Below are 22,500 nucleotides of genomic sequence, written 5' to 3' on the forward strand. Positions count from 1 at the left end.
AGTGCCTTTTACTGCAAATAGCATTCAAAGTGATACACTTCAAATTCAGCGTGATTGTTCTTGAAAAAGTCACTGCTTTGAAGTTGTCTTGTTATATTATTCAAGCCACACACGATCCTGTGGTGCTTCATTTCGTTGAAACTAGAAGAGTTCAGAAACAAAAACACGATACCTGCTTCTCTCAAAAGTAAAACTGAATCAGTTTCGTTTTCCACGGCTTTCATAGTACATGTCAACAATGATGGTCGTAAACTACATGATCATTGAAAGAATAAGAGGGGGAAAAATGAAAAATAAAGCTATGACAAGGTTTCTTTCCATACCCATAAGACAATGAGATGAGGAAAATTCTCAAATGAGATTTTCGGTGGTGGTGAGAACACGTCATAAATCACACATGGTTTCACCAACTGAATCACTATGAAATAAGCCTAATATAGGGCATAGGTTGTGACGCCGTTTTATTTATTATATATAATTTCAAAGTAACGTTAATAATTAAAAAATGGAAAAAAAGAACAAAAAACAACAAACATAAGATTTCTTAATGACAACACCGTCGGTCTCGAGGGGGTTGTGGTTGCTCAAAGGTCCCTAATAGCAAATACAAACCAGCAAACTGGAAAACATAAACAACTCATAATCAAAAGGCTGAGTATTTTATAACTGAAATGAGACAACCAACCAACCAATCAATCTCAAGTTTAAAGCTTTAGGATGAGGACGTTTCATAAAAATTTTAAATACTAGAGATACGCGGTATGCATATGTGAAGGTACTGAGGGCCAGTTATTTAAACGAAGTCTAACGTAGGCCGCGGCTTAAGACAATCAGTGGACCTCAAAATCTTTTTATAAGCGGTATATATTTAAGTAGATAAATTGCTGTCTAGTCTGGAATGCAAACCTTCTTGTTACCATCAGCAGCGGACAATATTTAGATATGATTGTTGGCAATATTGAAAATGGCTTAGAACGCGGTTTTGTTAAACATTGTCTAATTTATGTTTTAATAATCGACCCTAAGTGTTTGCAACATTCAGCAACGGAAAGAGGTGTTCCAACTTACACAAAGCACCTATTTCTTATTTACATTACGAAGTGGATTGTTTCTTGGCATCACAAAAGACGTAAAGCCGAGGAAAAGCTCTAATATCTTTGTTCTTGCATTTGATCTCATACAAAAGTTTGTTGTAGATAAACGTTTGATCGCTCACATTTAATGCTTGCACGCACAAGCTGTGAGGAAAACAACTAATATCAAACGGAATTCTAAATCTAAATCACGTTTTCTCGTGTGATGTGGGCAGTTATGAGCTGAAAGAAACTATAGATCGTTTTCACGTGACGTCATCATTTTCTAAAATCCAAAACTAATGAGCCACGAAAGTTTTTATCCTCATCAGGCATAAGAGGCGGTAAATTTGTATCCATTTGCAATTTTAAAGCTCAATAGCGTGCTTCGTTTGGAAACCAGAGCATTTTGAATTTCTGAGTTATAGCGGTGCGTGACACGAGGCGACGATCGAGTTTATTGAGAAATATATATTTATCTCATGGTTTTGAGCCTTTTTAGAATTTAAAGCATTAGGAAAAGTGCTTAGGTAAATAGCTGTCTGTTCAGTACAGATGATCACTCGCCTAGATAGCCAAAGTAAGTAACAGATGTTGACATTATTTTCCGGCCGCCATATTGGTGCACTACAGATATGCACCAACATGGCGTTTTCATACTGGGCTCTGTAAATTTCTCCGAAACATTTCGACGAATATCTGAAGTTTGGGGAAACGCACGGGCCTAAAACTTGGAGAAGTGTCGTCTTCATTTATCTTCTACAACATCACGAATTCTTGACTTTTTGCACTGGATGGTTTTCGATTAATTTTTTTATTGCGTGACAGTGGAAACGATCTATTAGATTACGTAAAGCCTTCATTTTTACTTGACAACTATACGCCAAAGCTAAATAAATTAATTCATCTTAGTTAAGCCATTTGCATCTTTCTTCGCTCCTTTTTCTTGTTTTGCCGTCTACACTTTCTGAGCCTTCTTCAATCCGTTAATAGATTAAAATAAAGCTCTTCGTACGCGCTCATAAACTCAAGTACAATACAGTCAGCCGGGTAAGTTGCTGAGTCTGCGAATATTTTTCAAAGTTACCGCTTCGCACTTCACATTCAGCATGAGCAAGCCGCCTGATTGTTCCACACGACCACCAGGCATTGGTCTTGATGAAAAATCCGTCAAGTTGATAAAATTCGCTGTTGCCTCGTTATTTTTCCTTAAACTGAAGCCACACGCGATTCTGCAGGACTTCTTCAATTCGCTGATGCGAAATGTCGCCAAGAAAGGATTAGCCACTGAGTTCACAAACAGAAACACAATACAAGATTCTTTCAAAGCTAAAAACCAGTTTTTCTTTCCACAGCTTTCACAGTAAATGTCAACTAAGATGACAGCAAAGTAAGGGATCAATGAAAGAATAAGAACGAGCAAAATAAAAAATGAAGTTACGGCGAGCTTTCTTTCCATTTTTGCCTTTCTTTCTCGTCGTATGTCGTTCAGCGTAGTGTTGCTTGGCATGGCCTTTTGTTTCTCCGAAAAAGATCGCGATTGCTTCTTCACGGAAAAGAAAATTCCGAGATAAGCGACTGCAGTGGTGGAAAGAGAAAATGTCGTGTGCAAATGCAAGTCAATTGTGCGATAAACCTTCACCGAAATGCTAGATAATTGGAGTAAGGCAAAGATCAATGAAAAAGTTACGATGCAGGTATTGATAATAATAGTTGTTTTTGGCTTTAGCTTTCTTCGATAGGTATGAGGAAATAGAACTGCTATGAAGCGATCGACGGACATTGAGGTCACTAGCAAGATAGAGCTGTTGATTCCGAAGTAATCCAATATTGTAACAATGTCTCCTTCTCTGGGAATGCTCCGATAACCAAAGAAGCACAGGAATCGCGTCAGGGCTTCTCCAGAGCAGACTACAAGCCCAACGAAAAAATCTATTGCGCATAGGAAGGCCAGAAACACGGAAAAAGATCTCCTGAAACACCGCAAAGGGTTTTTGTACAGCACCATTAGGATGAAACCATTTGGAAGCGTAATAAGAAACAACAAAAACAGGAAAGGTATTCCACTTCCCAGGCAAAGCTGTTTTTCAAAATGAAGTTCCATAACGATGAGCCAAAATGAAATGGATATCAGTTATTAAAATGCGAGACTTTTACTTAATTGCTATGACACCTGTTTTATGTAGGTGGTTTTCACGTGACGTTATCGCTGCCACGTTTGTGGAAGAAAAGAAAAGATTTCCCATTAGCTTCTTTCATGTGTTATACAGCTGATGCTACCCTGTCCCAATTTGTTAAAATAGTCCAAAAAAGTAAGGTTTTTTTTTTATTATTTTAACAAATTGACGCCGGACGCATCACCTCTACACTACTCTAACATGACACTTCAAGAGTTTGCTTGCAAACCATCCATATGCCAAGCCAGTATTGATATTCTTTCTCATTTTATGATTCAGACATTTCTTTTTTGTTATTTAACAACAAGTGTTGGCAGAACTTGATAAACAGGCAGCAATGGAAGAGACTGGGGAATTTCCTCTAACGACGCCTAATTTTTAAGTTGAAGTTTAATTTATAACTATTTACATGGTAAGTTCACAGATACTAGTATATTAAAATAACAGATTCACTTCATTAGTTAATTAAATAACATAAAAACAGAGCTAATACTAAACTGAATGTGTGTGGTGACTAAAGTAGCAATTGCTTTCGAGTTGGCCACCATTCAAACTCGGTATTACTACTTTCAGATGAGATATTGCAGGCTAATCAAGCTGATAAGAGACTGAAACAGAAACTTGATGTATGTGTATGTTTCATTTTCCTAAGGAGAAAACTTGAAAAAACACTGTGTTGATACGATTGCGAATGGCAGATTATCCACCGAAACTCATACTGTAGTGTTATAGCAACAATGCCGAAAATTCTAATGTCAACCGCGTTTGGACCTTACGTGATTAATTTCGCAATTTTGCAAGGGAAAGTGACAAAAAGACATTGCCAACGTCATTTTATTTTTTAAATATCTACAACATTTCTACTGATATTTGTAACCACAATGTTCCGCAAAGCCAATGTTCCTACCAGTAAACATCAAAGACAAATAATGTTTTTGGTGGTTGAACTTAAACGTTACAAGAAACTTTTGAATGAGAACCACAAGTACCTAAGAGATTCCAGGGTATTTGGTCCACGTCAGTGATTCAGAGGAAGATGGTACTGCGTTTCTCGACTTGATTAATTCATGCAAAATCTTTGCAAATTATCTTTATTGACCACATGCAAGACAGGATGCAAAGTGGAGCACGTCCGCAGCGATTTATTATTTATGTCGATGCATACGCTGTTCTTGTTTTTGTCCATCGCATAAACTTAACATGTTTTTCTTGTTGTTCAAACCTTCTTACTATGGTATTTAATTTCGCGTGAGTTACCTTCGCGTGGAATTTATTGGAATTTCTTTTTTTGTTTTTTTTTTTTTCACAATTGTGCACCTGCCCATAAAAAGGGACACACCACAGAGTCGCATAGGTGAACAAAGGAACTATTCAATTGTAAGCTCGATATTCATTGGAAAGAGAATGAGACAAAACATGAACATTGAAATAATAATAATAATCCTACTTGGTTGACGGCAAGTTCATAACAAACCAGATTAAATGAATACAAAACATCAAGGGATTTGTCAATACACTCGACTTCCCTAAAAAAAACCACAACTAGGCCAATGCTTTCTCAAACAACCAAAAGAGCTTAAATGGATCTATTGCTATAAAAGGCTAGTTTGGAGGGTAAACCTGAAACGGTATTGCTTCCCTAGTTAAGAGTATCATTTTCGGATGCAACCTTGTTGAGAGCTAACACCTCCGACTTTTTTCTCAAACTGTCAAAAAGCTGATTTTGTTGAAGTGCAAGTCAATCTGTAATTTTCACGATTTGTTGAACTTGGTAAGAAAGAAAAGCGATAAAAGACGACGTTTCGAAGTCAACTTCACTTCATTTTCACTTTCGTAAACGAATTGAAATGAGAAATGTCAGGAGAAACTGGAGTGTCAATTTCTGAGATGCTGTTCATCCGCGACAAGAAATCCATCAGACTCTATTCGCGCAAAACTGTTCACGTAAAACACATAACCCCGCATTTAGTGATTCTTTGGCTGATGTACAACACAAACGTAGACCGTTATATGGACCCCTGAAAATGAAGTCAAGATGACTTCGAAACGTCATGTTTTGTCACTAATCTTTGCTACCAAATGCTTTTCAAAATGTTGTTGTTTAGCTTGTCAGATTATGTCGTTAGGATAAAATGAATTCTAGCCTCAGTGAAAGAATGAAATAATGAGCATTCAACATTTCGATTACTTGCGCCGATGCACCACCAAATAGGAAGCACAAAAACTGCTACAAAGAACTGCTTTTATCGTAGAATAATTGAATGTCTATCATCAAGGCTTCTTGTTTGGTTTTCACTCTGTCACTCAGATTAAGCTCCTTTGTTTGGCTGAATACCTTTGATCGGTTAAAATTATCCGCGCTGGGAAGTTATGATACTTAGATCTTTATTCTTGTTTCTTCTATGACTACATGTAACGATATTAAGAATGTCACGACAAAAGCGGACTTTTTTTAAATTGAAGCGAATAGTTGAAGCGGCCTATCAGTCTAGGAACAAGTACAGTTCCTCTAGGGTCCATGCAACGGGCTTTTACATATCGTAATACAGTTACTGGAGACGCTTCACACTTCTATTGAAAGTGTGCTTGTGCGTGAAAAGTCTTTGCCTTGGCAGCCGCAGAGGCTGAGGCTCTGTTCACGGCAGCGCGTGTTACGTGCGAAATCAACACGTGTTCGGTGAAATTCGTTTGTGACCTTTGAATTTGAAAATTAGGTCAGTTTAACATTCGGTTTGAAACAAATAAACAAAAGAGACTTAAAATCACGGAATTAAGACTGAGGAGTCGGACTTTTATCAGCTGCAGACCATAATTATCTATCATGCACTTTAATAAACTCTCCGGCGCTGTCCGATGCCGTTTGTTGGTTTTCAACCCACTTTATTTTACAGTGAGTGTCGGATAGCCCTTTCGCTAAAATTTCAACTATGATCCCATTTTAAACTGTGACCAGTTGATGTAACATGGTAACCCACTTTAATAGACCTTATTCACGATGGCCGCCATGTTGGATTTGCTATTATCATATAAATTAGCTACACACTTCTGAGGGGGCAAGCAACACAAGTTCGAGAGGTTTTAACGAACATCTTAGCCACACAGACGATTTTTTTCACGTTCATTGACTGTTTTTCACTTAAGTGATGCACGTTACTACATGTACGCCCAGGTTTAATATCCAACACGAAGTGTCCCTTTTAAGTCTCGTTGTGCAGCTCATTCTCGTTCCCAGGACCTTTCCCTTCACTTTAGGGAAGGGAAAGGTCCTGGGAACGAGCTTTGTGTGCATGTAATTCCGCGCATTTCGTTCCACGCAGCTTTTAGCAAAGGTTACAAGTTCTATTGGCCATTTACTTCAAAAAGGAGAAGCACACCAACGCCATCAATGTCTGCATTTGCAGTTGAACACTGCCTAAATATCATCAGAAATCACTTTGATAAATGGTGCCACAATTCGACTAAAAAATTGCTTAACTCTGCGGCATTATTACTTCTTCGCTAACATCGCGATCCAAAATTCGCAGTGTCAGTCCACAAACGGCACTCAGCATTTTTTGCCCCTCGCTTGCTTTTGAATTGCCAACACTACGATAGAAATAACGCCGTTACATTGACAAGGACGCGATTACTCAATGGCCAAAACTCCTTCAGCTGCTTTTCAAATGAGATAGAATCTAGGGACCCTCCTCACCCCATTTGTAGATTCTTACTCCAGGGTAAATGGTTGCAAATTAAAATGCCCAAATCTATTTCAAATGGAGTCGGAAACAATAAATTTGAGGCCTTCAATTTGAGCCTACGATACGCATTTCCGCCAGCCAAAAACGACCGGGTTCCATTGGTTCTTGCTGTTACATTTGAGTTTCAAGAGGTTTTACTTGTAAAAAAACTAAAAAGGATATCATTCGTAATCTATTCACAATCTGAACAAAACGCTTCAAGGAAAATCGACATGGTCGCACAACAACAAAGATCTTGTTTACTCCAATCTAAACGCTAACTGTTCCAAATCCTTCAAACCTGAAACTTCGGATTACCTTATTCTGTAATGACTAACCTCAAAGTTAAGTTGTTCTTTGACTCGAGATCCACTAAATAAGACCAACGGTGAATCCTTCTTTGTTAACATGTACACCATGTGAACACCTCCAGGGGTACTCTCCTAAACAAAATCAAACCAAAAGGACCATAAGACGCGCCTCCAATCGAAACGGAGTCACGATCAATCATTGCAAATTGGTGATGAACAACTTGACAACCCTGAGAAGGAGGTCTTTCTGGTTTAACACCCGTAATCAAGGGGAATTTCCAGCTGGGTGAAAAAGAGTCCATAGGAAACAATAAACACACAACAATAATGTTGTTTTACTACCTTTCTTAGACTGTGATGCATGAGGAGTGCAACTTTGTTGACAGTGAAAATATCACACACTGCTTTGCCGCGAGAAACTGAATCGGGAGTGACTTCGCAAAAAACTGAGCGATTCGTTTGAGTGGTCAAATAGCTATAGTGGTGGTAAGGGCACCAAAAACACTGAGATACCCAAATTCCCCTATTACAAAACAAAAACACTTTTTCGATGCATAAAAAGAGGCAGGTCTCTTTTGAAAAGACGACGAAAACTACAACAGCGCGAGCAACACGAAAACAAACACACACCACTGAAAACAAAGCGCCAAGGGGGTCTTGTAACACTCTACGATGATACACTTACTGATTTTCTTGCTTTGAATTTAAATAGCTTACGCCAAAAATAAGTTAAAATACGACTCAACGCTTGTCATATCTATTGAATCAGGCGGGACGTGGCAATATCAGTATTGTACTACACTTCTTCGGTAATGTTTTTATGCTAAAGAGTTTGAAAGAATAGATTTAATTGATGAGCATTAAGTGAGATCACAGTACTAAATACTGCACCATTAAAATAGCAAGTAGAGACTGCTTCAATGAAAAGTCACGCTATTTGTTTGGATGCTTAGGGTAAATTAGACGATCTGGCATTTGTGAAAGAATGGCTAAGGGTTAATGACTCAGGGTCATGAAGGTGAAGAAACCTGAGCATTCATTTGCAAAGGACCCGCAGGAAAAAAATTTCTGGGATTTAAGAAACAACACGGTTTTTGCCAACGACAATGGGAACAAAATCAAAGTAAACTAAACAGCATAAATTCGAGCCATTAAGTCAACTGCAAGGTATTTCAAATGTACGCTTTAATGTCGAACGATATAAAAATAGCGATGTATACAATAATTTTTTTCAGTTAGCTGATAGCGTAACCGAAGAGTTCATCGCCAAAGAATGAAACTTATTGTTTACTTTGTTCGTTTCCTTTTTTGCTTCAACTGACTTGAACGCTTAAGCACCGGTCAGCAATGCAGTGTGTACAAGTATGACAAAATAACGTGTCCCATTTACCCCTACTTCGGAAAATGGTTTCTAATTATACGAACCTGAAAGCCAACCATTGCCTCCACAATTTCACCTAAGTGTTTTCGCTTTGTCGTTGGTTTTCGTGCGTCAATGATAACAGAAAATCCAAGACTTGCGCTCTCTTTCCTGCACAAAAGAACAACAAACCGTAATTCACTCATCCGCCGGATTTGCATGCGACATGATAGCCTACTTTTACTTTTCTCACAGGTTTTGTGTTGTCAAATGGCAAACTCATGATCTCGTAATTCAAAACAACTGTCCTGTCGATGAAGTCTACTATTAAACAAACTACGTTTACATTTAACAGACAAAACGTGACATCGTGGGAAACACTAGATGTTTCACTTACAAAAACATCACTGAACAAACATAAAAGATATGGAATAGATTCCTACAGAAAGTCTTTCAAGGAATGGTTCATTATCGACCGATACTTTTATGTTAAGAATACTGCTCTTTATCTCAAGATACACACTCACTTATCAGTGATACATAAAACGGACAATAATACATTTAAGTCCACAATAAGCCATGACGCGGCTAAAGTGACCTACAACCGGAAATAAATCTGTTACTGTTAGTTCGAGATCATGCAGGTCGGGAGTTTTGGACTGACATTTTTCGTTCTCTTTTCGTTTTCTTTAATAGGTAATACTACAATTTTTAAGAAATAAGTTATTTCGTTTTCTGTTAACGTCGATCTAAAAGCACTCTTTAATTGCTTCGACAATTGGGTAGATTAGAGAAGATATGCAGCCAGACTGACCTGGCAGTGAGAGCTTGGAATACATGTATGAGTATCCTTTTCTCGTTGATAAGAGCGAGTGAACATTTAACTTCAGCAAAGACCTAACATTCTTTTCACGCTTAATGTCATTTGCAACAGCTCATTTGGGAAAACTGAGGTCGTTCGAACAAAAAACCACAAGGTATAATTACCGGCCCAAACTTTATATGTTGTGACGGACAATACATGGACTCTACCTTACACGAGATCAATCTAAGTTCTACGTGTATTTTTGATACCGAAAGTCATACATCATACAGCCTTGGCTGTAAATAAGGTTGCAAACAAAACATGGCTTCCTTGGTGTAACAATCGATGAAAACTGTTTTTGTAGAACTAACCCCACGCTAGAATTTCCGGTGTTGACAAAAACATGCCACACATCAAATGAAAAAAGTGAATATCCTGGCATGAGATAACAGAAATGGCTTCCGAAAACGCGAATGGTACAAATTGCTGTACAACAGTCAGCTTGTTTTATCTGGTTTGCTAGTGTCTTACCTCGTGTCAATAGAGGCATTCGCGGTATTTATGTACAGGTCACTGTAACAATAAAGACTCAATTTCCTAGCAGACTAACCATAGCCGGTAACCTATTTATATTGTGCAACTGATGTAAATAGGTTACCGGATAGTTCTTGATGAACTGTAGCAAAGACTCGACAAATATGGCCAATTTGAAGGGATATGCGAACCGTACGAGCTAGGCAAGTTGAATCAATCTTTTAACACATGGACTTCAATATATGTAAGTTTAAATTAAGAGTACAGAAGATTTAAGGAGAGGTTAGAGTTGACTTTGGCCTTTATTTACGGCTACTCATTACGCCTCACCGTTCAATGAGGGAGCCGCAAATCATGCGAGCCAGACGTGCCAAGCTTACTGTAATCAAATCATAATCAAGTCTCAATAAAGCCGAAATTAAGACTATAGACAGATTTATGGTTTGGTTAGGGATAGGTTTTGCCTGTGTCTTTCACAGTTCGCGTGGCCAGATTGCTAGTTAGAATTGTGACCTGACTCAGACCCGAGGGTCTCTTTCAGAGAAGAGTTTGCGCCAGTAACCATATTAAAAACAGCAAGAACTGCGATTGAGTTTGGAGACGTCAAACTCGCAGTTCCAGCACAAACGTAAAACTGACAAATCTGGCAGTGAAAAACAGTGGGATATAAAGCAAGACAATGCCCCCGAACTGCGACAAGGTGAGACTCATACCAATTATAAGCATGTGACATATTAGAGACGAAGAGAAGTGAGGGAAGAAGTTAGCACAATTGCTCCAAAGAGAAAACAAATCCCGGTTAAAGTCGGGTTTGCCCACGGGAAACAACGAAAAACAAAAATACACAAAATAATCGATATAAATAAACAATTATTAAAGAAAAACCGACTACATTTACCTGCTATTTGTATCACCTGCCAAACAAGTGATTAAAGTAAATACTGATTAAAGGCGAGACATACCGCGAGCTTATGTAATCGGTTTTTCCTCTGATTATTAGTGAAGGCGATAAACGAATCCTGACCAATAACTTGGCTTTGGTGGTTATTTTCAGCTTGAGAAACAGCGTAAAACACAATCACATCATTAAGACCCCAGCTGATATTTGATACTGCGATTTTAACTGCCGTGTTGGCAATACGCAGTGACACGTGCCACTTTTAGAGAACACTTTGTACTCATCTAACATGGCCCCCACCGGACACAATCATAAGAGCCATTTATTTCCCACACATTGAGTCTTGGCTTGTTATTGATTCTTCCTTTTTGTGTTCTGCAGTTGTTTCGAATTTCACTGAGACAACCGCTAAGTAAAAGCCTTACACTAGCCGTGATGCCTTCCAGCATCACGACATCTTCCGTGTACAGTATTTTATGCTGAACCAGTCACTTGCGAACCCCCGCTTATTAGAACTGCTTTTTCTTTCCCTTGCGTCTTCGAAATGACGGGGTTCAACTGTATAAGGCTTTGAATATTTATCTCTTACGTAAAGGAAAGGTTTTCTCCACCCAAAATAAAAGGCTGCCTTTTCAATGTTCAGACAGTGGCAAAATCCGGACGACGACAACCTTGACAAATAAAGAGAATCACACTGGCGCGAAAAAAGCAATAAAAAGCCCGCCATAGTATATTAATCTAATCAACAACTTCACCATTATTACCACAAACATTCCGAAAGTTTTGTCGACTTTCACTTACAGAAACAAACAAACACCGCGGAAACCTTAAGGATGCACTTAAGAGGCTCTTATCAGGGACTTAAATGCAATGACCAGATGGAATTTTTCAATTAAAATGTACTTGTATTTTATTTTACTGACCTATTTTCCCAGTATCCTTACTATGGCGACGGAAATCACCAAAGATAACAGGTGTTTCCGGTGCTAAAAAGGGGATACTTGGACGCTTAAAATGTGCAGAAAATTGTGATGGACAGCACTTACCCTTGTGACTAAACACCCGCAAACATAGCACAAACAGGAGCGAAAAAACCGAGAAGCAGCTGGGCCAGAAATTCTTCAATATTATATGTCTGCGTTTATCTCCTTTCCTCCCCTTTGGTCCCTTGACTACACTTTACAGATGGAAAGACCGGTCAAGCAAGCAAGAGACACAAGAATGACAGACGGACAGACAAACGGGCAGACAAGCAAACAAAGGGATGGCTAAATAAACCGACAAAGAATTCAGAAAGGCGACAGACGAAACGGACGAAGAGATAAGAACGGCGGCCCACTTATAGATAAGTCGACTAGATGACCGACTCAACTAAGCCAATCACGTGCCCTAATAAGAAGGAATCCACTGTTTTCTGAAGTGTGAATAAAAAAAAGAAGGCTTCATGAAGTTCAAGGGCAACGTACTTGCCAATGCACGTAGCATACAAAAACTTAACATTTTAGTCAAAATGTTCAGCATTGGTAGTCGAAATGTTCTCTCATTTACTTTTCAATAAAAAAGTAAGAAGGAAGATCTTCTCCTTCAAACACGATTACGAAGCCAAAGCGCCTACATAACCTGAGGATATGAGTCAGCCGCAACAGGCAGTTCCGCTGGCCGCTTCCATCACCAATGTTAAAGTTTCTTGCATGCTACTACATTGTATACGTGCTTGCACAGGTTATTGGATTTTTGACCCCACTTCAACTAACGCTTGCTGATGGCCTCTTTTTACAGGTGATAATTGCCTCAGTCATAAAAAGCTCTCCAGAAAAACTCTACCTTGCAAGCTCTCGACAAAAGTGGCGGTTTTCTCGTGTGCTGATGGCCTCCTGGTCCTATTGTACAGGTGATAATTGCCTCAGTCATAATCCTCTCTAAAACAACTCAACCAAGCTCTCAATAAACATAGCGTTTCGCTCACGTGAAAATGGCCCCATTTTACAAGTGATCCCTGCCTCAGTCGTACAGAGCTCTTAAAAAAAAAAAGCTCAACTAAGCGCTCGATAAAACTGTCGTCTTTCATGACGATGTTTCTTTCTTTGTCGCAAATCATGATCATGATCAACATCCCCGCTTTAATGATATATAGTTTACTGGAGAACCTATCTTTGTACGCGGTAATATTGAAGGATTGTTGTTTGTAGCGCCTTGCTACAACAGTTTAACTGAAAATAACTGCGATGAGAAACCAAGCTGGAAGGGTCTGAAGCAGGTCATCCATGGCAAATTCACTAGGCGACGCAGCGCCCTTTGTGTCAGGCGGCTCATTTTTCGACAGTCATTTTCCAGACTAACCTTTGCAGACTTTATTAGGGAATTTGGACTAAAGAAAAGCAACTTCTCACCGCAGGGTTTCTGATACTGTACCAGTGAAGTTTTAGAGGCACGGTCGAGCTATAACAGCTCACTTGAGGAACAATCAGTATTTGGGCAACAAAATCAATCAGTATGTTGCATTAAATGAGTATATTAATCCTGGAAATTTGGTTTTACCAAACGACTTGATAAAGATAAATTTATCACCGTAAGAAAATCCAATCTATGAGTTGATGTTCAACAAAATTCTCGCGTTTCACTCCACACCAGAGCGGCACCGCAGTTTTTTAGAGACTAACCCCTTCATCTTTAGTGAGTTACAAACGATGTTCTTCTCAATGAACGAATATACGGAGCTCACTCCTCATCAAAATGAACATTTTTTGACAATGCAAAACGCAGAGCTGTAGAGGGATACTTTATTTGTAACGAGTCAGACGCTTTGACCGATACTACTTGGCAAACCTTAGACTAAATAAAAAAAATGTCCCAGTCCTTACAACAGCTTTGCTTTCAACATCATATGATTAGGTGTTCGCGTGCAACGATAAAGAGTCCCGTAAAAAAGCAGAAAGCCACAGAGAAGAACAGTTTCCTGATGCAGTTGAAAAACACAACGTACTGAAGCATAACACAGTCCGGCACTTTTATTTGTAATCTGTTTGTGTAGGACATTGCAAGGATGAGAAGCGGTAACTCCACCATTTTAACCTGTACTTTTCAGGGAACACACCGTCACCGCAGTATTCCGAAATGGCCGCTGTTTTCTTACAGGGTGGCTTTCGTTAAACCTTACCCTTCTTGCCTTGTTCACATTAGAGAATATGTAAGCTTGAACTAGACAAGAAGCGATAATTTGGGCAACAAATCCGGGAATGTGTTACGTAACTATGTTTAAATAATCAGCTGCTGTGATAGGAGCCAAATGCCTTAATCTCGTGAGCATCATCACGCCGGACTCAACCAATTTCAATGACTGACTGGCCCATTAAAGTTATGTAATCATACTTACTTGGGTATAGTGTAGTAATACATAAACAGTCTCATCAACTCCACACTTGTGTAAGCCACATTTCCCCAGTCTGGTCGTGACGTGTCAATCTGAAGGACAGGTCCGCCTCTCAAGTCCCTATTTCCTGAGGAAAAATTGCAAAAGGAAAAAAGTAATCAAAGTACTGTCAAACAAGTGAAGCACCATAAGATGTAAAGCCAAAAGCTTGTGGGGTCAGGCGAATCACGATGATCAACACAATACACACACCTTTTTAACGTACCCTCTGCTCTTCAGACATGTAAAAACTAAAACGCAGCATCCATATTGCCAACAGTCATCAATTTGTTTTCTCAAAGTAAATGAACTTGAGTTCTATACTTCCTCATATTTCACAGTTTGCAACAAATAAATGCTCTTTACTTTTGCATAAAGCACGATCAGTATCAAAAGTACACATCAGTGAAAAATAGACAAATTATGACCCCTCCCCCCCCCCCCACTTCCCCCTCTCTGTTGCCAAATTATTCAAAGACTTAAGAGCTATCTAAAGATCATAACAATTTGCTTTGACTGTTACCAGTACACAGAACTGAGTATAGGTAATTGGTACCAGTGATTAGCTCCATTTTCATTAAGATTTTAACCTGTTAACTGCTAAGAACGAAACAGTTCGATGTATAATAGATTATTTACAGTTGAGCTCAACAGCGCGTTCTTATTTGTCTTGCTGCAGGAGTCACCGAAGGTTGTATAGAACGCGAAACGGATAAACAGGTGCTAAGAATATCCTATCACTATCTTAAGTTAAAGTTCACAGTAAGTTTGTACCATCAAGGCACCCCTCCACAAGCCTTTCAGAATATTCTGACTGTTTGTGCCTTTTGACCTCCAGCCCCCGCCCATCCCAACCCCACACCCACAGGGTTTACTTCGAAACCAAAGGGAATCTCACAGAGACATTCGGTAAAAGCCATTAATAAAAGAATGTCAAAACTAAAACGCGCTTGAAACTGTTAAAAAACGTTTTGATTTCGATTCACTGACGCATTCTGTCTCACATCTCGCATGGACACAAACACACCAAATGTTCCATCTTAATTAGATTAAATCTAACCTGTTACTAATGCAAATTCCTGATGCAAAAACGCCCCCTCGAAAACAAAGGTGAAAAAATTCAGCTCAACGGCGAGGGAAAAAGTAACAAAGTGATTTGGCCTGGCTTCACCAGTGTCTTCCCAGTAAGTTGCCTTCACGGCCATTTGGATTTTGAGTCGTTTCGCTTTCATGTTTCTCGGCAGTTCAGCATTCATGTATCGCTCTTATTTTACACTGCTGCCGATCAAGAAAGGACAAGTTTCGTGCGCACTACCGTTTCCTTGCATGAAGTTGCTCTCGTGACTTGATCGCGTGCAAACATAATGCTTGCCATCGGACGCCTGCCACTCGAGTATCCTATGGCAGCGCAGTGTTTCTAGTGTCGTTCTGTTATCTATCTTTCAGTTGATGTTTCTATCTTGTGTAAATATGCCTTAAAATTGTCAGTGGATCTAATTTATGACAGAAAATTAGCCCATACATTTTCATAGTTTTGTTTGTGTGCTTCTCGTCTCGATGCCAAAGGTCAATTTGATCGTGTGCTCATCAAACATCAGTCGCATCTGATCTCAAGTTCACTTGATCGCGTGCAATGGAACGTGAGTTCGAAGGTGACTTTGTTGTAATATTTTAGCGAGCTCCTTTCACCCCTTAGACTACTCTGACTCTTAGAGGATCGTAGCATTGACCAGAACTGAATTTAGATCGTATTTTGTCTCCAAGACCCTTTTCTTGTTTCTTTCTGCATACTTATTTCTTGTGTGTGTGTCTGTGTGTATAAGGAAAGGGAGAGGGAGGGGGGGGGGGGGGAGGGGTGGTTTTTCTAAACCTTTTTAATAGTATAAAGGGCTCGAAAAGTTGTCGCCAGAAACGAAAAAAAGCGCACTCGTCTCAAAAGCTCTCCATTTTACACTATTTTTTACTTTCCGGTTCCTTTCGAAGAAAACGTAAACACTGAGACAAACCCAGCAAACGGATGGAGTCAAGGGGCCACGCTGAGACGGGCGGATTGCCACTTACTTTGTTGGTTTAAAGGCACTCACTCAGGGGGCATCGACGTTAACTCTGTCACTGAAACTTAAGTTGAAAGATACTCAAGAAATACCCGTAAAACGGCATCTTTTTAACTAAACACTCAATACTGTCCTCCACATGTTTGAACTGGCTTTCAACGCTACGGGTATATACTTATGCGAAACTCGAAATCGGGAACAATGGCATGTCGCTTAATGTAAAAAGAAATTTGGTATCCTACAGAGTATTGGGCTTCTAGAATGGCAGAGATAATGATCTGCAGTAGTAACTTCGCAGAAAAAGTTGAGAAAACGTATTAAAAACTATTTAGATTAGTCCCTTTAAAGTCTGCTCTCTAGTAGAAGTAGTAGTAACATAATTTTAGTTCCCAACTTTTAACACTGAATTATTCCATTTGCGCGTTGGATATGAGATCATAGATAGCTAAGGAGGCGCGTACATCTCATATCCAACAAGCGCGAGTTGAATAATTGTTTTATTAAAAACGATAAATCTTCCCTACCTTATTTTCTAAAAAGAAAAACATTGATGCGTACAGTCACTGTTATTTGCAAAGCATGGTATGATCGCTCATGACAAGCACCATGATGACGAAGCCAATCAAAACTCTAGAATTGCCAACGATCTAGTTCTTAATAAAACGGCTCTTTTACTTAGTTGAATCGGTTACGATATTATCTCATGAATGATTTTAAACAGATTTCGAACTTGATAACAAGCGCTGAAAAGCCCTCTGCGAAATGTCAAATGCAATACGCGAGTACTACTAATACACATAATTGGATGCACGCCGATGTTGATGACTGCAGTGCAACTGTATTTTTGACAACAGATCGTTGGCCAGTTTAGTCTTTAAAAAATACTCCAACATGTCGATCATAATTTGCCGTGCATCTAGTTTGCTTGATTTCTGGTCACAAGGGACACAATGGGAAGCTAAGGATAGGAATAAGAATTCAACTTTATGTGCTCAAAACGTTTCGCGTTGCTGTTCTACAGACCACAACTACGATTTTTGTTAGTTTTGCGCTTGCATAAATACAGTCAAACCCCTATTAAGCGGCCACCTATTGAGCGGCCACCCCTTATTACGGGAACAGTTATCAAAGTCCCGAAATTCTCTTCAGTTAAATACTATAAATAAAACCCCTACTAGAGCGAGTTTGAATCGAGTGTCGTGAAACCAAAACCAAAGTAATTACTTTGGCCAATCAAAAAGGACGGGAAGAATCCAGTAAACCAATCAAAACTCGAAATAATTACACGCAGCCGACACAAAGCGCGGGAAAATGTACACGTGCAAGCCACGATTGGTTTTGGTTTCACTCCTGATTGGTTGAAAAAGTGGCACGAGAACTTTGAACCAATCACTGAAGCAATGCAAAACCAAGGCAATTCGCTAGTTACTTTCGACACTTAATTGAAAACTGCTTTAAGTGGCCACCCCTATTATATATATTAAGCGACCGCGCGTCAGATGAAGGTTTTCTGTTGTTCCTTACCCCTATTAAGCGGCCATGCAAAATTAAGGAGGCTCAAACCAGTTTTAACGCTTTCAACAAACTGTACTATTTGGAAGGTTGGACCTACCAAAGTTTTTCACTTAATGGTGATGTTATGATACCATATGAAACACCAATCGATGCTTAACAAGATGCACTCATTAATGTGACGTGATGGGTTACCATGGCAACAAAAGAGCCATCTAAACACAGCCTATATTTTGTCTTTAAACACATATATCTCAAAAACAAACTCGATGAACCCACTTACTATTGCTGGAGAGTAATTAGCACGCTAGGATAAGACTTTCTGCAAAGTTTAAAAAAATTATCTGGAGCAGATCCATAGCCACCTCCACAACTGAACAATTTTAAGGTGGCTCTGAATCCGCTCCAGATAATTTTTTTTTAACTTTGCAGAGAGTTTTGTCTTAGCCTGCTGATCACTTTTCAGCATTAAAAAATGGGGATCACCGAGTTTTTGACATATAAGCGCTTAATCGTAATTTAATATTGGGCTTTTTTAGATGGTTCTTTTGTTGCCATGGTAGTTTATTACGTCACATTAATATGTGCATCTTGCTTAGCAATTATTGGTGTTTTACATGGTACCATAACATTGCCATTAAGTGAAACAGTATTGTAGAATTAATAACACATTCCCTCCAAATTGTTAAAAAGGGTTTAAGCCACCTTAAATGCGCGTGGTTTGGATTTGTTTTTGATAAGGCAATGGCAGATAAGAATGCGAAATAGAAACTGACGACTAATAAATTCATTTTTGTTAATACAACTGTACATAAGTGTTACAGTATATGGTTCTTATCGAGACATCATTACCGGATTTCCGTAAAACTGAATTTGTGCGATCAATATTTCTATGTCGTTACATGCCGTTGTAGACTGACTAACCTTACCTGGTTCTTGTTGAGACCTTGCAGCAGGATTCTCTTAAATTGGTTTTGTGCGATTTTTAAACGTTTTGTTATGTACAACAGATGTTAAAAGCCTTTAAGAATGCTTTCTTTCGAATAAATTGACGTTTCAAGTCAGTTTCAGACCAATTCCCAAAGAACCCTTATTATTAATAAGCGGCCACTTTCCATTTCCCCGAGAGTGGCCGGTAAATTGGGGGTTCGACTTATGTAATAAAAACTTGAAATTCAGTGTTAAGAGCACTTTCCGTTTCTTAGATCTGTTTTTAAAGCAATCTGTTTGGACGATTAAAATTTTGGGACATTAAACTTTGGACAAGGTTTCAAGACAATGTTTCAATGAACAAAATGATCTATGAAATAAATCATATACTGAACTGCGGATATGAAATCAAGTAAAGCTATGATCCTCGCAGTTATGGACGCAATTTTAGCAATTGTGTAGAGAAGCCTGAAAAATTCAGGACATCAACGGGGTTTGAACCAGTGACCTCGCGTCGCACCGGTATCGCGAGGTCACGGGTTCAAACCCCGTAGAAGTCCTGAACTTTTCAGGCTTCTCTACGCAATTGCTAAAATTGCGTCCATAACTGCGAGGATCATAGCTTTACTTGAAAACAATGTTTGGGTCTCATGTTTCAAGTTTTGTTGCAGTTCTTTCCTAGAGAGTTTAGATATAAAACTCTCGGACGATTTACTTTCTTACTTTGTATATCAAAGACATTGAAAAAATACACACATCAGTATGAATACATCACTAGAAAGCTCAAACACGCCACCTTTTTTAAACCACCCACGGCAACCGGAATTGAGCTGTGGTCCTATTTAACTTGTCCTGGCAATACCATATTCATATTGTTAAGTATCTTTCACTATAAGACGATTAGTTTATATATCTGGGAGAGAAGAGCACTGTCCGGGCGTGCGAAATGTTCACTTCCGGTTTTCGTCCGTGGGTCGAAAACATCGCGTGGTTTTATACAGTATAAAGCTCCCTATTGTCATGAGACTCACGTGAAGCAAACACGAGAAGAAAAGGCTTACAGCGCTTTTGTGTAATTTTTGATGCTGCTTATAGTCCGACCAGTCAACTTGGTCAGTTTTCCACTGGAAATTCAATTTCGCGTTTTTTTCTAAATTATTTGCCCGTACAGTCAGTTAACTAGTTCCCTTATTCATAATGAATCAGTAAATTAGACAAAATTAACTACACTGTTATTTATTGAGAACAAAATGCTATAGCAAGGACTGTCTGACGGTTCATTGGAGCAAAAAATAAATTATATTAAAGGCAACAAATCGGTCAAGAGAGAAGCGATATATTATTCTATTATCATAGCATCCATATTTACAACAACTAAAACTTGACGACAAAACAAAACAATCACTCCCAATTTTTTTCCTGTAAACTGTTTACGACAAAAGTTGAGCATTCAGATTTCTTTCTTAGCCATCACATTTAAACTCTCCTCGTTTTTGAGTTGAGCATTTTTCTTATTTTGAGACGTAGAAATTGCTCCACACCTGCTTTATTGTGTGGCAGAAAAGTTTCCGCGAAATTTAAAAATTGTTTTCCGCAGGAAAAGAAAATCATCGAAAATTCAAACCTTGTATTTACATTACTAAATTTCATTTAAATTGGTTGACGCAGACGTATTTCCGGAAATACGTCTGCGTTCACAGGCAAAGAATATGACGACAACTTTCTCTTTTCTCTACTTGAATAATTGTAAAGGAGCGTCTACTTCCCCTTTTTTGGGTGTTTGCCTTATTATGGTATCTTCAAAACAAAACCAAACGTAGCGGCACAAGGATCCATGCTTGTGCAATCCGCGAAAGACCGTGAATCACGTGAAGAATATAACTTACAAACGACAGTAGAACAAAAAAAGCCAAAACACCATGGCGAATATAAACAGTTTAACATCGACAGAAAGTGTTCAGAACGAGGTCAATTTAGGCTGCAAGTTTGGAAATTCCAAGTAGGTGTAATTCTTCTTGAGGGCTCCACTTGCAGTAACCGAATTAAAGACAACAAATTTAAACTACCTCCAAGTATCTTTATCGTGCTTTTATCTATAAATACAATTTCCACATCTTCAAGGGCTCTGTTTAAAACAACTGTATTTCTACAATACTCTCAACAAGAACCGTCCTCCCTAAAAAAAACCCTGTAAGTCTGTGCAATGCAATTCAACTCATTTTAGTCTAGATACTTTTTCTTTTCACAAAATAAATTGACTGTTTAAGAGCAATGAATGAGAAAATGTCATTTTCAGGTGATATCATAGGCTGCTAAGAATTTTCAGCAATCATTAGTTGTGGTGATTAAAATATTATTTGCAACAATATCATTGATGTTGTTAATGACCTGTTTTGGTTCAGTCACCATGGCAATCCCATCAAAACATGTTAAACACTCTCAAGCTAACACCCAAAATAAATTAACCAAACAAGTTAATAAGAGAGTTGATATTACAGACTAACTACTCACAAGCAAATACTGTTTTGGTTAAAGATAAGTATGCTTGATTTAGCTAAATGACATCAACAAGGTCAGGAGATTCAAGGATAACACTAACTACGTCATGTACAAAATGATAAAACAAAATCTTAAATAAAAATAACAGGAGTTAAAGGTTTTGAAGCTTGCAATTCCTATGCAAGACTCTAAAAATCCAATAATTATAAGAAATTATTTAACAGAAAGAATTCAACAACTACAGTGTCCGTGCATGTAAGTGCACCAGTCTTCCGGCACAACACCCAACCCATAATGTGAGAATTTCAAAGTTTATTTTTTACATAGAAACTTTCTGGAAATAAGAAATAAGTTTTAAAATAAACCCACCTGGCAATGAAGCCACTCCGCTATGAAGCAACTCAAAATTAACATCAAAAGCATTCAATGGCTTCTCTATGAACACAGATTGGCGATGGACTTCCAAACTTTTCCTCAAATTGTCATTTTCAATTACTGTTCATTGAAATGTACCAGAAAATAATAAAAACAAAATGTAAATCATTCACCATTTTAACCATTCCCTAATGCTTCCCTTGTTTAAAGGGTTACAAATGTTAAAATGGGAACAACAAAATAAAAAACAGATCTATAATGTTGCTTGCTTGAAGAATGACTCTCTGATTTATAGAACATTGCAAACTGAACACTTGATGAAATAAAGCAAAGGAATTTAAAAATTTGTTATCAAAGTAAGGAAATTCAAAAGTTTAATTTTTTTCAATATTCATCAAATGGGGTTTCACTTGAAAAGTCAGCCCTTCAATAAACGTCTTTAAATTGGCACTGCATTTATTTTAAATTTCACTTCCTCTGCACTGACAAACCAGGGGGAGTTGACCACTCCTGCCCTCAGACCCTTTTTTGTTCTTTTTCACTTTTTGCCAGACCCTAATAAAGCTATACAATTATTATATTATTTTTTTGAATGTTGCCAACAATTTAACCTTTGGCACAAAATTACTTATAACTAGCAGTACTCAGAGATTAGGAAGTGCATTTGAGCTGCCTTCCTTTCCTTGAGATGTTCAAATCCAATAATACATGTAACATTATTTTACAAGTCACCTGAGAAGGATGTTTGTATTGCATCAAATGGTATTAAATTTAATCTAGATGCATTGCAGAGACAATTTGATGTGGAGGTTGTGTGGGTTTTGAAGTTTATCATCACATTAAA

General features: G+C 38.4%; 2 protein-coding genes across 4 annotated transcripts in view; both read right to left on the reverse strand.

Moving 5' to 3' along the window:
- LOC138022138 (puratrophin-1-like) overlaps nucleotides 1–22,500 on the reverse strand; it is a 53,889-nt gene that overhangs the window by 22,922 nt on the left and 8,467 nt on the right. For 2 of the 3 annotated variants that reach the window (XM_068869166.1, XM_068869168.1), the window contains 4 exons: nucleotides 21,651–21,776; nucleotides 14,251–14,374; nucleotides 8,706–8,811; nucleotides 7,308–7,412 (listed from right to left, as the gene is read on the reverse strand). In XM_068869166.1, the coding sequence (XP_068725267.1) occupies nucleotides 7,308–7,412; nucleotides 8,706–8,811; nucleotides 14,251–14,374; nucleotides 21,651–21,776 (461 nt within the window). Of the gene's footprint in view, nucleotides 1–7,307; nucleotides 7,413–8,705; nucleotides 8,812–14,250; nucleotides 14,375–15,346; nucleotides 15,599–21,650; nucleotides 21,777–22,500 lie in introns of those variants that run through there. The other variant, XM_068869167.1, reaches the window with a different exon arrangement.
- On the reverse strand, nucleotides 456–3,396 carry LOC138019619 (melanocyte-stimulating hormone receptor-like). Its single transcript, XM_068866473.1, has one exon. The coding sequence runs from the start codon at nucleotides 3,175–3,177 to the stop codon at nucleotides 2,116–2,118; it is 1,062 nt and encodes a 353-aa protein (XP_068722574.1). The 5' UTR covers nucleotides 3,178–3,396; the 3' UTR covers nucleotides 456–2,115.

Source organism: Montipora capricornis, chromosome 10 (genome assembly GCF_036669925.1).
Source record: "Montipora capricornis isolate CH-2021 chromosome 10, ASM3666992v2, whole genome shotgun sequence".
In the NCBI taxonomy this organism is placed as follows: domain Eukaryota; kingdom Metazoa; phylum Cnidaria; class Anthozoa; order Scleractinia; family Acroporidae; genus Montipora; species Montipora capricornis.

Excerpts from the sequence above, each read along its gene's own strand:
- LOC138019619 (XM_068866473.1), bottom strand. The coding sequence starts at position 3,177 with ATGGAACTTCATTTTGAAAAACAGCTTTGCCTGGGAAGTGGAATACCT.